We start from the raw sequence: 18,484 nt of genomic DNA, 5'->3' as shown, positions 1-18,484 counted from the left end.
CAGGATGCTTAGTGAATGTGGGTCTGCATCCTCTTATCAAGCCCCAGAGACCATCTGGTTCCTCCCAACCACCCCACTCCCATCATTTTACAGATGATAGTTTGGGTGATGTTGATATTACACTGCATTATATTTTGTACATATGGGCATCTACAATAGTACATTATATATAATAATTTAAAATGAATAATATACATTATACATTGATATTAGTAGTTCTGGTGGTCTCTATTTTAGATCTGACAGGGTGTAATAAATACTATGTGTAGACTAAGAGATGCTGTGATTCCCAGGCTGAAGCCTTGGTGTGCTAACTCTCTGAGTTAGTTACAAAGGACAAAACTGCCCACGTGCGTTTATTTGACTATATGATACACCATTCCCACATCAGGCTTTAAGAATAATTGTCCCAATTCAATTCCAGTTCTCAGCTTCAGAATGAGTGATTTCCAACACTGCTTAGTTGACAATATGACCACAGGGAATTAGTAAATGTTAAATTGGTTTTATACACATATCACTTGAAACAAACAATAACGGTAAGTTTTACAAAGTCTTAAAAAAAAAACTACAATAGCAGATGGAGGTATTTGATTTGTAAGTAGTATTTGTTTTACATTTCAGGCCATGAAGATGCTCTGGAAGACTTCGGAATATATGAATTTGTTGCTTTTCCAGATGCTGCTGGTGTTCTCAGGGTTGGTTTTCCTAATGGCTGATTAACCAGAGGTGTAAGCAGCATTCACTTAAGTGCTTGGGCAGTGTGGTCAAGTGGTTGCACTACCTTCAGCAGAGTTTGCTCACTCTGTAAAGAAAGATGTTGTTGGATCTGAGGAGCTAAAGCATCTTTTGTGGCCTTTATAAATACGGCTAACACGAATTAGGAAGTTACACTAATTCGTAAACATTCTTTACCTGGTAAGCTCAGTGAAGAGAAAACCAGCTAGGTTGAAGTTCAAGAGAACCGAACAAATAGGGAATCGGGGACCCTGATTTAAATCATTTTGCATCACCTTCATGGCTACAGCCTGTCACTTCACTGAACTCTCTGTCTATACCTCAGTTTTTTCTTCACTTCCCCTCATGTTTTGCGGAGACAATTGATCATACCCTTATGCTGTTCAGAAGAAAGGTACTATGTAAACCCAAATTATGCAAGTGCACATCTTTACTTTTATCCTAAAGTTGCCTGCGATGCAAGAAGGGGAGCTTTTACACTGTTGAAACATTTTGTTTTTCAGTGTGCAAAGACAAGATCTTTTAAAACAATCAGTTTTGTTTAACAGACATAAAGAGTGTTCTCTAATCAGCTCATTAACATTTTTATAGAATTTTGTAAGGCCTCTGCTTCCTAGTTCCCCTATAATAGCTCACTTAGGGAAGGGACCATAAACGGACTACTTGCTTTGGGCATTTTCCTTTTTTTTTCTTCTTAAAGAACTATTTGTCATTAGGGATTAGTTACCTCACCTGTTCAGTGAATTCTATCAATGTGTACGGTTCATCCAGTAATTTTCCTAGCCACCGACTTTATTTCACAAATGCCATGTGAGTAATAGAGGGAGACTGATTGGATTTCATCCTTCTGAGGGCAAGTCGGCAGCACCAGCTCCCACATCATCACAAAGCTTTGCACTGCCCTATTCAGTCTCAGACAGCATTGACTCACCTTTCACTTCTACAACCAAAAAGACAAAAATAAATATTTGTAGATCAATTATTTCAAACAGCTTCTCACCACAGCAGAAAGCACCCCTCTCAGGTGTGGCTTTTAAGTAGGAAAGCAGGAAACTGAAGAGCTAATAAGACTTAGAATTGAATTTTTGAAGCTGGGAGTTTCTTTATTTAAAATAATGCAGTTTGGGGGTGCCTGAATGGCTGTCGGTTAAGCGGCCAACTTCGGTTCGGGTCATGATCACTGGTGAGTTCCACCTCTCATTGGGCTCTGTGCTGACAGCTCAGAACCTGGAGTCTGCTTCAGATTGTGTCTCCCTCACTCTCTGCCCCTCCCTCACTTGCACTCTCTCTCTCTCTCCTCAAAAATAAATAAAACATTAAAAAATTTTTAATTAATAAAACAACGCAGTTTTTATTCCTAGGAATTCATTAGAAAGGAGTGGGATCTATGTAAAAAATTTAAATTTAGCCTGTGACTAATCAGTACTCGGTTTCAAGATGTTATTTCAGAGGACCTCTATTTGCCCAAAATACTATAATCCCTAAGAACATGAGGCAGAGAAATGAACACTTTGACTACATATCAGCCCCACTTATTTCTGTCATAAGTACAATAATGTAATTTGGAGCCATACCAATCTTCAAAGCCGAAAATTCCTGAGGAATCAGTGAAGGTTCTTCAACTGCTGGTGCCAGGTGCTTTGGGAAAAAGTGAGAAATCAACACCAACAACAGAAAGAAAAGCATGAGCAGCAGGACACGTGTAGGAGAACCTATGTGGGAAGAAGCTGGCATGGTGGTTCTGTGTAAAGATTAGCAGCCAAATGCAATGGCTTTGAGAAGAAAGGGAAAAATAATATTAAAACCAAGATATCAAAATTGAAGTTAAGAAGGGAAACAAACTCAATTACTAACTTTTGGGGTTTTTAAAAATGAGAATAATCTCTTGGCTTGTTGTGGCACACGTACACATGGACTCCTCCTCCTCTCTTTACTTGCTGGAATTTTGCTGTCCGTTTAGCACCTCTTTGAGGAATTGGACAGAAAGCAAGGGCATGAAAGGAACAAATTTATTACTTGTTGCCAGCTCTAATATTAACTTAGGTAAGTAAGCTAGTTATTATCTATAGATTGCTTTTATCATAGGTCCTGGACACCCCCATACCAAAGAAAATCAAGAGTTGATCTCAAGTACACTTGACCCTTGAACATCATGGGGGTTAGGGGTGCCAACCCTACCCAGTCAAAAATCTGCCTGTAACTTTTGACTTCCCCCAAACTTAACTACTAATAGCCTACTGTTGACCAACAGTCTTACCAATAACATCAACAGTCGGTTAATGCATAGTTGTCTTATATACTGTATTCTTACAATAAAATAAACTAGAGAAAAGAAAATGTTGGGTGGTTCAGTCAGTTAAGTGTCTGACTTCAGATCAGGTCATGATCTCGTGGTTTGTGAGTTCAAGCCCTGCATCAGGCTGTCTGCTGTCAGCACAGAGCCTGCTTTGGACCCTCTGTCCCCCTCTCACTCTGCCCCTCCCCCACTTGCGCGCGCGCGCGCGCGCGCGCGCGCGCTCTCTCTCTCTCTCTCTCTCTCACACACACACACACACACTCTCAAAAATAAAAAAAATAAACATAAAAAAAGAAGAAGAAATGTTAAGAAAATCATAAGGAAGAAAAAATATATTTATAGTATTGTCCTGTATTTATTGAAAAATATCCATGTATAAGTGGACCTGCACAGTTCAAAGCTGATTTGTGCAAGGGTCATCTGTACAAACTGTAAACCAAAATCTCCTTGGCACATAAATGAGAGGATGAATCACATATCCTAGGGCTGCGCTTTGAGAACTTTAGCATGTGGAATGGAAACAGTTTCCAAAGAAAACACAAAGCTAAGATGTTCCAATGTAACATAGCAGGCTAAACTGGAATGAGTTGTCAGATGATTTATCAAGGGCAAGAGTCCTCTAGGTGGAGCTGTATAAACAGGGAGGCCTGAAAATAGGAAATGTGATGAAAATCGGAATAGCTCGGGATGAGGAGGGGAACCAGACTTTACCTAACTAATTGGAATGCAATGTTTACAGGGAAAAAGAACATTATCGGATACAAGAAAGGGGAGTTAATAAAACATGAATGCCAGTTTTAATAAAAATGCATGTTGGCTTTTACCAGGCAGAAATATACTACAATACTTTCCACATTCTTCCAAGCCTTCAGTTTTTAGAACCCACTACTGCATTCAAACCAAAACATCTCCCTTTGTGTTCTATATTTCTTGGTACTTGTCTTTATTAATTTGCAGTGTGATCAGGGCTTTTGGTTGTGCATTATTTTTTTCTATTCAACCATCCTTGCATGTATAATTGGCAAGTAGTGTCAAAAAGCTAACTGAGATGTAATATAAAAGATAATCATATATGCTCTCTGGTTCTAAGCTATCCTGATATCTTCTCTTTTGCTATTTTTTCTTTCTATTATATTTCCTTTACAGTACTGCCAGCTCTTTTTCTTAAATGAAGAAAAAAAAAGCGATAGCTTTTGTCAAGCTCTTCCTCTTCTGACTTCATAGCTATGCTGCCACACAAACTACCATAGGGTAAGTGCAGGAAACTGTAGCAAGGAGAAATGAACATCGTAGGGAAGATAACCAGATCTAGTTCTCTAATCATCACTACTTCCAATTGTTTTCAACCATGCAGTAGAGTAGACACGCTATTTACTAGTCTGCTAATTTTTTTTTTTAATGTGCCACATTTTCTAGATGCCAAGCAGGTCTGTTCCAGCCTCTGATGGTGTATCAGGACGAGATTTGAACAGTACAATTTACGAAGTCATTCAGCACATCCCTGCCCAACAGCACGACTGTCCAGAGTAAGTATGAACTTGCATTTGGTGATGCTACTTTGGAGAGGCTCAGCATTCAGTCCCTGCTTTCCCCAGAATTTATTGAAAGACTCAGAAGAAATAAATTAAAACAGGAAATTACAGCTTCTGTACATTTGAAGAAATTTCCCCACTGGAAAATAATTTTAGGGAAAAAATAGATAAACACAAGTATCTCCTAGGATTGTGCACTTGGGCCAGCGGACTAGGCGCAGAGCTCTGGAATCCAGTGTTTCCCCCAGTGAATCTACATCTGGGTATGAAAGAGATTTTCAGGCAGGTTTGCAAGCCATTTTTGGTTATCTTGATGATTTTCCAATGACTGTGGTGGTTTTGGAGCCAATGATCTGCTACTACAAATAGGACCAGGAAAAAAAAAAAAAACCTACAAAATATGCACAGCTCTGTCACCATCAAATGCCCAACGTCTTACAGATTCATAGTCTACTCTCAAGTGAACAGAATCACAGCAAGGACTGGCCTCACGCCCAGAGAGGATAAAACCTGAGCTGAGGCCAAAGCCAGGAAACTACTTATCTAGTTAACCTCAGGGCTGACACTAAGGAGTTGCCCTCCCTTCCCAGCCAGGGAGAAACTAAGCCTACAGCTTTTTGAAATAATGAAATGAACTTCCCTTTTTTGTGCTGTAGTTGCCCACAGGCATAACTGCCACAAATCATCTTCCATCGTTTCTTTATTTGTCATTTATTGACTTTGAAAAGAACATCAATAACCACACGGCAGGAACTTCCCCTCTGGCAAAAGAAACAGTGCTAGCAAAGTAATTCAGGCACACCTCTGGATAAATACCAAAAATAACAGCTAGCAGTGGATGAATGCATGGGAAATCATCTTAGCAGGAGGAGACCAGTCCTGGGGGTGGCAGGGGGGGACTCTGTAGTCATTTAAGGGCTAAGTGGTGAGACATCTCAGAAGACCCATCAATGCACTCCTTCTTGACCCAGGGTGCCTGGAGAAAAGGGAGTCAGGTAATTTAGAAGCAGACCCTGACAGAGCTAGGAACTTATGGTTTGAAAAGAAAAGAAAATGTTTTAAAGAATTATATTATTAATCTAGTAGAACACAAGAGTCGGAATATTATTCCATGACAGTTAAAAAACAAAACAAAACCCTACCTCTCAAAAATGATACCTGACTCTCTTTACTTCTGGAATAGAAAATAAGGGATATTTTTCTTTGTTACATATAAGGAACAGAAGGAGTTTTCAGAGTATATCTGCTTCCCAATTTTGAGATTATATCCAATTAAAAATGTTATCCTATTTAAATTCATGTGTTTTTCTATATGTCTTTCACTCTGCATTATCTGTTTTTTTCCAATTAGAAGGCAAACAATACAAATGAAAACTTGAGGTTTATCTTTTAAAGCTCCCAAATATAAAATAAATGCTGATTTATTTATAAAACTGTAGAATATGGCAGCTACAGTTTCAGAACACAAAATAAAATGATTGGGTTAGTTTTGTGTGTGGAGGGAAAAAAACACTATCTCTAAGTTAAAAAAGAAAATCACCCTCTGAAACTAGACTGCTTTCAGACATGAGCAATATCTTTAGGGTTTCTTGGGAATATAAAACTTTATTTCAGAAATAAACTTGGAAGGTTGAAAATAAAGCAGAAATGCTTTTTTTTCTAGCACATAAAGGACTATTCGAAACTGCTATTGAGGACATGCTCCCTCAAGGGGCAGCAACCCCAGAACCCAAGTTCACACCCCCTGTCCCCCTCCCCATCTCCATGGCCTCTTTTCACCTCCTTTCCTGTCTTCCTAGTCTTTCTTGGCTTCCCTTTGTGCATCTTTGTCTTCCAAAGACTCTCTTTTCCTTTACCTCCATCCTTGGATGTCTGCCTCTCTGGATCTTTCCTTCTTTTTTCTTCTTTCTCTGGAAAACTGTCTCCCTTCTCTCTAAAATCTCTTTTAAAATTTCCTTCTTCTCCCTTTCTTCCAACTCATACTAAAGGGGAGCCAACATTTTTTAAAGTGTCATTTTCCTTGAATACCGACTTATTTTACCTATTCTAAATTTTAACAATGAACAAGTACAGTGCTTTCTTTTCTTTCATCGGAAACTGTTATACACTTATTTTATTTACAGCCAATCTATAAACATTTCCAGACTATTAACTATCTGCTAAGGATAGAGGTTAAGTAAGGCTCAGTCTTTTAAGGATTCCATAGTTTAGTGGACTCTTGTTTGTTTATTTTAGCTAAAGACTCATGGTCCTTAGTAGAATAAATATTCCTCAATAAAGCAAGTATTCCCTAAACATACAGAGGTTATTTTTCTCTCCTGACTGCCTATCACTTTATTCTTTAAGTCCAGTTAAACTTAACGATCAATTTTATGAATATGTAGTATTACAGGTGGTTAGTGAATCTCTCTCATTTCCCCCATTCCCAAAGTGAAGGTGCCAACTCTGGGTAAAGAAAAATAACTTACTGCTTTTTTCTACCTCTGTTTGACAGTTGCTTCTGTAATAGAAAAGACAGCCAAAAAATTCTTTCTTTGGCTCTTAGATTATTCTAGCAGTGTTGTTTTCATTACTGCATGTGTCTGTTACCTAATTGGACTGGTGTTTAACAAATTGGTAAGTTGACCTGTTTTCGTATTTTAGTACTCAGCTGTTATTTGTTTATTGAACTGATGGGTACATTTATTTAAATGCTATCTGTTGACCTCATGGAATGCTCCAGGCACAGTTTGTTTTAAACCCATGACTGGCGGGGCACCTGGGTGGCTCAGTCGGTTGAGTGTCCGACTTCTACTCAGGTCATGATCTCGCAGTTTGTCAGTTGGAGCCCCGTGTCGGGCTCTGTGCTGACAGCTCAGAGCCTGAAGTCTGCTTCAGATTCTGTCTCTCTCTCTCTCTGCCCCTCCTCCACTCATGCTCTCTCTCCCCTTCGGAAATAAATATTAAAAAAAAAAATTATAAACCCATGACTTGGCTGTTGAGTCATTTGAGTAAGTAAACCTTTTACTAAACCTTTACTTTCAAAAGGAAATTATCTACAGAATTCAGTGATTGCTTACTCTTTACACTTACTGGCTTATAAATGTAATTTTCTTGAACTAGTTTAAAACACTCGTTATTTGCAGCTATTGAAAGGAATAAAAGAGTTTAAGGTTCTTCTACCTGGGGAACTGGAAATCTGTAGAATATTTTATGCATCTTGTAACATCTCTTTGCCAGGTGAGCATTCTTGGGTAAAGCTGTGCACTGGAGTGAAATAATGAAGGAACATTTTGAGGAAAAAAAAGTGGAAATGTATATTCACCCGGAATCAGTGAAGAAATCAAGCCCAATACCTCTTACTCATTACTCCTTTTTAATGCAGAATATAGTCATTTATAAAACTGGACTGAAGGTTTCCCAGCATACACACAATGCATTGTGCTACAGAGGAACATGGTGGGAAAATAGTTCTCAGTGGACAGTCTTTATCATGCTGACTGAGAGGAAGAAAAAGATGGGACTTTCCAATCACTCTTTTCATATCAAATTTCTCTAAAAAGCTCAATTAGTTCTAATCTATACTTCCACTTTCAACAACATTGACTATCCTATTTGAGTGACGAATGTGGAAACTTCATGTTTGTAAAATTTCCAGCAGGCTTTGTTTTATTAAATTCTCATTCATGCCAAACTACTATACTAATTTTAAAAAATATTATTCCCAAATTTCCTTCTTGCTATTTGTACCACAGAATAAGGGTGACCATCACAACAGCAAGACTTGCCTTCTCCTAGGTTGTCAATTACCAATGGCTTTTTTGAAAAGAAATAAAACACTGAAGGAAATGACATTTTTATTTTTGTTCAAGGAAAGATGAATTCAAATAAATTATTCTGGTTTTGCTTTTATGTGGCCTTGATTCTTTGTCTGGTAGGGCAAAATTTTGACATAAAAGTCAGATTGTACAATTAGATTTTTTATCCTTGTTTCTCAATGTGCAATAAAGTATAGATGGTAGAGAGCTACTAAAATAAGAATCTTGCTCTTTCATTGCTTTTTTTTTTTTCAGGCTTGAAATTTTTACTTTATTGATTGCTGATTCTGGGAAAGATCTCCCTACTTGTATATTGCTGTATTAAAAAAATCAGATAGAGGGGTGTCTGGGTGGCTCATTCAGCTAAGTGGCTGGCTCTTGATTTCGGCTCGGGTCATGATCAAGCCCCACATTGGACTCTGCACTGATGGTACAGAACCTGCTTGGGATTGTCTCTCTCCCTCTCTCTTTGCCCCTTCACTGCTTGTGCTCTCTCTCTCTCTCTCTCTCTCTCTCTCTCTCTCTCAATAAATAAGCATTTTTTAAAAATCAGTTAGAGACCAAGTGGTAGAATCAGAAAACACCAATTTACAACCTCCAAGTGAAATAACTGATTCAGATACCAATCGTCATGAGGCAAGACTGCTAGATAAATGGTACCATATAAAACTACCAGATGACCAAGCATCAGGTTGCAGAAACTGTGAAGGGAAGGTGGTCTGAGGCCTAGAGAGAAGTAAGTACACAAAGTAGCACAAGGGAGCTGGGCAGGATGCAAGAGGCCCAGGGAGTGGGGACAGTAAGGTCATCTGAGTGTGGTGGATCTGGAAGACGAAAGATGGATATTTGTGTGTAATGACATTGGCTACAAACACTCTGACCTGGCAGTGCCACACTTTAAGATTTCCTTTTGGCCAAATAAAGGTAGCAACAACCCAAATATTCAACAATCGGGGGTTTTTAAATGACATGAGATCCATGCAGTGGTTCACACTGTAACTATTAAAAAAGAAGACATACACCTGTATTTACTGACTTGAAACTATTGTTATTGTACACTATTATTTTATACACTTCTTTTTCAAAGTGTTTCAACTGAACCACTATTTTTACACTGTACTTTCCGGGTTTTCACAGAAGCGGATGGTAAAAGGAAAATTAAGACAGCCCACAGCCCCTTTCTGGTCTTCTTTCTCTGCCACCTTATGCATTTTTTCTGCTGGAAAAGTCCACCAGTCCCACCACAAATATTTCCTTTTGCATTTGGCTAAAACTGTTTTTATCTAATTAGAAAAAGAAGTAATGCCCATTGTAAATATACATATATGTACATACATACTTGGAAATGCAGAAGGCTAACCATAAGATACCTAAAATCACCCATAGAGAGTAGATCTTAAATGTTCTCACAAGAACAGCAAAAAAAAAATTGCAGTCATGTGAGGTGATGGTTGTGTTAACTAACCTTATTGTGGTAAATTATTTCACAACATGTGCATGTACCAAATCATCACACCTTAAACATATACCATGTTATATGTCAATTATATCTCAATAAGTCTAGAAAAATAATACAAAATCACTTGTATTCTCTCTCAGAAATAGCCTATTAACATTTTCCTAGATTAGTTATGCATGTATTCATTTATACACCTTCCAGTTCTGGGAAGGATTTATGGTTTATATGATTCAGCTCATATAAATGCATGATGTAACAAGAAAATATTCCAAAAAAATAAAGTTGATACAGAAAACAGGATGAAGGAACAATGTGAGTTTACAAAGGCAAGCTGAAAGCAGAAATGGTGTTAATAACCAGCATGATGAATTCCCCTTCATCTCTTAGTATTGTTTTATATACCACCAAGATCACACGGCATATACAGGTAGATGTCTAAGGAGGTACTTCTAAACTGAATGCAAGATGTAACTGTCAGAGCCAAAGAAAGGTTGCAGCCCCATCGCAGGGCTGGGAGACAGTAGCTTTCCCAGCCACCACTCCTCACAGGTCCATCTGCCTCTCCCCTCCTTTCTCCATCTCGAATCCCCTTCCCCCACCCCACCCCCACATGCCCAAGCATCTCTTTCTTGGAGACCAGACTGACTACAGTGAGCTGCAGCTGTACCTCTGTGTTCCCCTCCCAAGACCCAGCCCTGGAACACTTTAAACCACAGACCATCTTATACAGCCTTTTCTACAATAGTTAATCACACACTCACATGATTCACACCAAAGTCCTATAAAGAGCATATGCACCAAGGCAGGTGTTTGCATTCCTTTTTTTGATTTGTGTTTTTGGTTTGGTTACCTTTGTGTATCCCTCCAGAGTATCTTACCACAAACCAAAGGAGACACAAACACATATTTTTGTTTTTTCCAACTCACTTTCCAACCACTTGTAATGCCTCTCATTTCTGTATTGCTCTCTCCCCTGCACAAACACACAGACTCTCCGAGAGCATGGTTCCACTCAAAGCAACAAGGAATTGCTGAAGGGAGAAATGCACAAGGATCTAGAATCCAATTAACTTTTGCTGTCATTGGTGTGTGACACTGGATGACTCACTGCTTTTGTTAGTAAATGGGAATGAAAATCTCATAAATTAATCAAGTTTCCAAGGGAAGTGATGAACCAAACCCAGGTGTTTACCTAATTAACAAATTAATCTTTAAAAACCAGCCTGAAGTTCTTTCCTTATTACTAAACATAATCTTAGCTGAGCTCTTGTTAAAATGTTGACCTTTACATTACTGCTTCTCACTTGGAATAGAATTATATTCCTGGTATTCATTAAAGAGTATATCCTACAGATAGAATTTTAAACAAAGAAAAATAAAATACTTATGAATAAGACATAGTTTCCCTTGTTTTTCTGGCCATTTCTGTGTTTCCATGTTAATAAGACAATTTCAGTTAAAACAAACTGCACACGTACACTCAAAGATAGTCCATGTGATCAGTTTTACAAGATCATAGCACCTTATGAGGTTTTGTTAAAATAATAAAATTGAGTGATAACACAGTACATGGCATATGGGTAGTATTTTACTATATATATTATTAAAGATTTAATTTGTTTTTAGGAAGTTTTTATTTTCTGTTTCTATATTACTGTGTATGCCTGTGAATTCCTATGTGATTCTTATATGTTCCTCTAAAGCTCATGTTCAAATATACATGAATGTATATGTTTTAGTTTCATGAAGCTGTAAAAAAAGCAAAGCTTTCTTTCTCGCAAGCAGACGTGGAAATCAGACGTAGCACTTGGATTTAACACTGTTACTTTCTGTCCTTCTCATCTCTGAGATACAATGTTTATTGGCATTACCATGTTAACCTTGAGGTTTATAAACACTTTCATACCCATTACTGACCTTGATCTTCACAAGATCAACTTCGTGGGCTATCATAAGCATGCCCATTTTACAGATGAAGAACAGAGACTCAGGAAGTTAAAAGACTGTGAAAATCACCAAACCAGTGAGTGGCAGAGCTGATCCCTACACCGCACTTCTGGCTCCAAAGTCCAGGGTCAACTGCAACGTACCACATTATTTCTCTGGACAGAGCATGCTGGAGTAGAGGGCATGCCAACTTTTCTTCTGTCAGCCCTACTTTAGGAACTTCGTTAGTTTCAAATACTATTGGCTCCCCAGCAAACAGTTTATTTCATTTTCGGGTCAGAACTTTCTCACTTGAATATACTCCTAGGGAAGATGACAACGCAACTGCTTGCCATACAATAGGACATAAACTGGCAGATTGCTTCCTCCCTACAGCAAAATTCCACTTTAGGTTAATGACAAGATTTCTGAAGCTTTGGAGCTGTCAGCTCCTTAAATTCTACATAAAGCAGTTGTCCCAGGAGGTTGACACTTCAGAGACTCTCAGGATCACATATTCTTCTGAGTGTCCCATATGGCATCCATCCTGACATATGTGCTTTAGAACACAGACAATAAATGTTTTTTGAGTTGTACTGAATTAGATTACCTGCCCTCTGCATATTTAATGAAGACCACATTCATAGAAAGCAAATAAATTACTATGTTTCCAATAACCAAGTTTCTCTGAGACTGATTCTCAGGGGCACTTGATAACTTTGGGAGTTATTTTTCCTACAGTTCACTGAGACCTTAAACTGTTTTGTTCTTCAGGAAGACAAGTTGTGAGAGTACGACTGTATCTACAAAATTTTATCCTTATTACTTATAAAATAACTAGTGTATGACCCACAGGTCACTTGTCAGGACTAGTTAAGGTTTCCAAATAGAAATGTCTGATAAACAGTTGCATATCCAGGATAAGAACTTTGAGAAGAGGTCTAGATTTAAGAAATAAATTTGAATTTTACAATGCCTTTGGCAGTGAATAACAGAAAACTTTGACTAAAACTGACTTAGAATAATTTATTATCTCAAATGACAGGAAGTTGAGATGCAAAGTAGATTCCAGGAATGGTTAATTTAACGACTCAAGAGTATCATTGTTACAGCAAACAGTTAGTGCCCAGGAAGAGACAAGCCACACGCACTCGGGGAATCAGAAAAGACTTTATTTCGGACCAGTGCTGGCCCAGCAGAGTCACCTCCAAAGGCTGACCTGGTGCTGGCCTCCTTTTATGGGTGGGATTAAAGGGACTCAAAGAGAAATAAAATGGGGGGAACCTATCGGTTGTGCTACGCGGGCAGTTGGTGGACAAAGGAGGCAAGCAAGATTCCAGAAGCCAAAAGTATGCAAGGGGAGTATCCAGTCTCAGACATCTGGCTGGCCCCCTTTTTTATATGCTCTTCCCAGATTTCCTTCTCATCATCAAGAACCCAAGTTCTCCTCTATTTCTCCACTCTGCTCTCATGGTTACAGATGGCTGCAGCAATTGCAGAAATTACATCCAGACACCACAAACTCCAGAACATGGAAAAAGCCACCTTTTCCTAGGTTTTGTTTGTTTGTTTGTTTCGCTTTGTTTTTTTTAGTATAAAGAAACCTTTCCCAGCAGTCTCCACCAGAATTCCAGTAGTGTTTCCTTGGCTATACCACATGTCCTTTCCTAAAGGGACTACTGTCAAGAGGTATGAGATTATCTTGATTGATACAGTACTCAGAATTTACTCCCCTGGACATGAAGATGAAGTCAATACTCCCAGAGGCACATGCCTGGGTGTGAGAACAGTGGACATCCGAATAGAATTGAAGTTGTTAGGGAAATGAGGAACAAGTGGAAATGAATGCAAGAGGATGAGATCAAGAGCAAACAGATGGAAACACCCTTGGAAATACCAACTTCAGGAGATTAAAGAGAAGCGAAGGAAGGTTAAGAAGCAAGAGAACTTGGAAAGAGATTTTAATGATACTCTGGGCATACTTTAAAAAGACAGTGTGAGAGAGAAATTAAACATGAATTTTATCCTTGAGTATCCATAAATATCTAAGAAAGAGGGTGGTCCTATATATTTTTGTCTCTGGTGAAGGAGGTTCCTGTTTACAATGACCACCATCTAAAACCACATAGTCTCAGACAATTCTATTTTAGAGAAATTTCATTAGTCTAATTAACATATAACTTAATATATTTTTAAATTAAATTCACTTTTTTAACTTTATGATTTTTCATATTAAAAAATTTACCAACTGCAAGTTCTGATTCTTAGTTTAAAGCCCTCAGTAGTAAACGCCTGGGTAGCTCAGTTGGTTAAGCATCTGACTTCGGCTCAGGTTATGATCTTATGGTTCGTGAGTTCGAGCCATGCGTTGGGCTCTGTGCTAACAGCTCAGAGCCTGGAGCCTGCTTCTGATACCGTGTCTCCCTCTCTCTTGGCTCCTCCCCCATTCACGTTCTGTCTCTCTCTGTCTCTCAAAAATAAATAAACATTAAAAAATTAAAAAAAAATAAAGTCCTCAGTAGTAGAGACTAACCTGTCTATAGTCATAATTGGATGTTGAAGGACAAAGACATTTGCTTGATTCCATATCCATCCTTGATTTTGTTTCCCATATCATGAAGGAAATTGTTCATCACCTCCCCACTTTTCCAACATACATACTTAAAATTGCATTTGTTTTAAGCCATCTACTCTCAAAAAGTCCCAATTTGAACAATAAAAATATCATACTATACATGGAAAAACCTCCATGATCTGTCTCTTTGTTGTCTGGAAAATTCTTGTTTACTCTTCAAGATTATCAGTGCTAATATCACCCCTGCTGGGCAGCTGCCTTGATAATGCCCAAGATTCTTACACAGGCTCATGGTGCTACTCACAAAACTCTGTAGGAGCCCTGGTCATGTCCACTTACCCATACAAGACAATGGGTGAAATAATTTTAAATAAATGAAATAATATTTAGTTACTAGGTTACAAACCTAGAATTGATATGAGCAAAATGTGAGTGTACATGTCCATGCAAAACCAAACACTGTTTTCTTGTGCCCAGCCACCATTGTTTAATCTGTATATGAGAGGACATGACCAAACAAGCTCTTTAATTTTTTAAAATTCCATAGCCTATGATTTTATTAACTTACTAAAAATATCTCTTTCTTCTTAGCAGACAGATAATGTCAGATCGAAATCTTAACCAAGCTGCTGCCTTTGCTTAAATAACTGAACAAGGAAGTAGACATAAAAGGTTTGTTTTCTCATTTAAGAACTCAGCATGTCACCTCACATGTACCCTTATCATTTTTATGCAGCACTATGTAGTGTAAGCACTGATTAGTAATTATACATACTATAGCATTGCCAAAAAATTTTATGTCAGTAAGATATTCAAACATTTTCTAGAACATTTTTGGATTTTTTTTTCTTTTTTAAATTATCTGTTTAAAGGAAGAGAACAAGAAGCCAGCCTAAACACTTATCAATGGGTGACCAGGTAAATACTGGTCAAATAGAATTAGGTCACTCTTTGACTCTTAAAAAGCAAAGATATAAATCTATATGTAATACATGGGGGAAAGTTCTATACATATTATTAGCTGAAAAGCAGTACATCACAGGTCAGTTTTTATGGTATTATTCTTTATGTGAATAGAAACATTATTTCTTTATGCAAAGAAAATAGTAGAAAACATACTAAATTATCAATGGTAGCAACTACTGGAAAGAAGAAAGGAGTAGTGGGTGGAGAGGCTTAATTTTTTTGTCTTTTACTTTACATAAATTTACACTGCTTGCTATATATGTTTAAATAATAACATAAAAGAAAAAAATTTATATAAGGAGAGCCTAACATTATAAATCATTTATTTGACTGAAATTCCATTTGTTCAACATTGTTCTGTCCTTTTCAATTACTTTCTTTACTTTTTCTCCATTTTTCTGGTGCCTTTCCTCTGATTTTCCTTCCTCCCCTCCCCCCCTCAATTTCATTTCTCCTTGTTTTAATTCCTGTCTTTAATTTCTTTCTTCCCGCTCCCAAACTGGATCCTGGAAGGTAGAAATCAGAGAATGTGAACAGGGAACATTCGTATCAGCTGGTGGCCCTGGGCATGGCCCAGGACTTCCTGAATGGAGGATTCTGAACTAACCATGTGGTTCTGGCCACGTGAGAGGAACCATGGCCAAGACAGAAGGACATCAAGATTCAGAGATAAATATCAAGATATTTAAAACAAAATTTTATTGCTGAAACCCAGAATTTTCTTTCTTCATCAGAATGTATAGGTATTTGGCTTAAATGTCCTGGCCATTTCTCCTACTGGACTATAGAAGGAGGAGGAAGAGTGAAACCTGGAGTAAAGAAGCCTCTGTCACCAAGAAAGGATGGGGTATTGGCTATCATGACAACTGCAAGGTTAGTCAGAAGGGTTAGTCAAAGATATAAAATAACTGGGGTCTTGCTTCTTATGGCTAAAAGTTTATGTCATTGAACTGAATTGAATTGAAGTTGAATTAAAACACATTAAACTGGAACCCACAAGACTAATTGAAGAAGAGGGCTTTCATAGATATATTTAATTAATTTATTGTTGCAATAGATGCCCATTTCTGCTAGGTACTTAAAATATATTCTCCCCCCAAATTCAAATCAAAACCACAAGACATCATCTTACACCTGTCAGAATGTCAGAAAGACAAGAAATAACAAATGTTGGAGAAGATGTAGAGTAAAAGGAACCCTTGTACACTTTGGTAGGAATGTAAATTTATGCAAGCACTGTGGAAATCAGTAGGATATTCCTCAAAAATAAAAATAGAAATACGATACAATCCAATAATTCCACTCCTGGGTATGTGCCCAAAGAAAACTAAAACACTAATTCAAAAAGATACATGTACCCCAATGTTTATTCCAGCATTATATTTACAATAGCAAAGATTGGAAGCAGCCCAAGTGTCCATCCATAGATGAGTGGATAAAGAAGATGTGGGATGTGTGTGTGGGTGTGTGTGTGTGTGATGGAATATTACTCAGGCATAAAAAAAGAACAAGATCTTGCCATTTGCAATAAAATAGATGGACCTAGAGGGCATTATGCTAAGTGAAATAACTCAAAGAAAGAAAGACAGATACCATATGATTTCGCTTATATGTGGAATCTAAAAACCAACACAAATGAACAAATAAAGCAGAAACTTTGGGGGGGATGGGCAAAAAGAAGTGAAGGGGAATGGGAGGTGTAGGTATCCAGTTATGGAAAGAATAAGTGACAAGAATAAAGGCACAGCATAAGGAATATAGTTGGTGATACTGCAGTGCCATTTTATGGTAACAGATGGTAGCTACACTTGTGCTGAACATAACATAATCTACAGAGTTGTCAAATCACTAAGTTGTAGACCCGAAAGAAGCTAATATAACTTTGCGTGTCAACTATACTTCAATTTTAAAAGGGCAAATATATATATTTTAAATATATATAGTCTTCAAATATATACACCTGTATGTGTGTATGTATATGTACATATATACATATATGTATGTATATGTATATTCTTCCTTAATCGTAAGAATAACTTTATAAAGCATTATCCCTACTTTATAGATGAACAAACTGAGTTTCAGAGAAGTTAGGTCACCCATTCAAAGTCATTAAGTGATGAATAAATGTCTGTGTCTCTCTCTCAGCTCTCTCCCAGCCAATCCAGCAAAGACTTTTTTTGTGAAATTCTATGAGAGGCTTCATGAAGCCATGTGTTTATTTACAGTGTCCCCAGCTAAAGCCTCTAAGCTCTCTGGAATTAAACAGTCATGGAACTGTTTAATCAACTGTTTAATTTGTTTAGTGCTCAGGTGGTTTTCACTTTTCAGATGGTAACTAGAAACAGTAGAGAATTTTTTGAGCAGAATCAACAAACTATAATCAAAAGGAGTATGTCTCTCTTGCTATGTACATAATATATACACATATATACGTACAAATACATGTATTTCTATATGTAAACATCTATATACATATTTGTACATATTCAGTCAATATTTCCATTGTATGAAGCCGACCTGTATGTAAACTACTTTATCTGCAGAGAGAAAAAGATAAGGCAGTGTTCTTGAAAGTTCTGGAATTGGGTACCCAGAATTTTAACTCATATTTCTGATACCAAGCTGGTCCCAGAAGGTTGTCAGTGAGATCTTTATTTATATAGAAACAAGAAGGCCCAGCTGAAGGATGTGTGTGTGTGTGTGTGTGTGTGTGTGTGTGTGTGTGTAATGTGACTCTGAAAGATCTCTGAAGCAGTGGGTACTTGTTTAAACTAGTGTAAAGTAGTTTCAATGGGTAGACTCGATTCCCATGTCCTCTGCATCTAGTGCATTTTCATCATAAGTGGCAAGGTAGTAAGGATTAGCATTTCGTGACATACCTTTGGAAAGGCACAAACACAAATGCCTCCTATTGCTTTTCTTCCCTTCCTATCTTCCCACCATAAAGTGGGGTGATAAAACCATTTTCTACTGTCATTGCTGAAGGAAGTTACAGAGGGAAAGCCAACTATCAGACTATCAGATTTTCATTTCAAACTAAGTCAGGGCAAGCGCTATTTGATGTATGTTCTGTCTGTATCAGTAGGAGCCCTTTGGTCTTCTAAGAAAAGCAGGTGCTCTTCAAGCTTGTTTGCTTCTCAGTCACTGACCTATTGAAGTCTAGAAGTGTTAGGTAAGAATTCACATGGATGC

General features: G+C 37.7%; 1 protein-coding gene across 1 annotated transcript in view; it reads left to right on the top strand.

Moving 5' to 3' along the window:
* HEPACAM2 (HEPACAM family member 2) overlaps nucleotides 1-4,862 on the top strand; it is a 39,177-nt gene extending 34,315 nt beyond the window's left edge. Inside the window, exons 8-9 of the mRNA XM_049642275.1 lie at nucleotides 625-698; nucleotides 4,451-4,862. Coding sequence (XP_049498232.1) covers nucleotides 625-698; nucleotides 4,451-4,564 — 188 coding nt within the window. The 3' untranslated portion in view covers nucleotides 4,565-4,862. The remainder of the gene's footprint in view (nucleotides 1-624; nucleotides 699-4,450) is intronic.
* Nucleotides 4,863-18,484: the final 13,622 nt, after the last annotated feature.

This window comes from Panthera uncia, chromosome A2, assembly GCF_023721935.1.
Source record: "Panthera uncia isolate 11264 chromosome A2, Puncia_PCG_1.0, whole genome shotgun sequence".
NCBI classification, from domain to species: domain Eukaryota; kingdom Metazoa; phylum Chordata; class Mammalia; order Carnivora; family Felidae; genus Panthera; species Panthera uncia.
The sequence above is the reverse complement of the archived record's forward strand: the minus strand, read 5'-3'. Positions and strand labels throughout refer to the sequence as shown.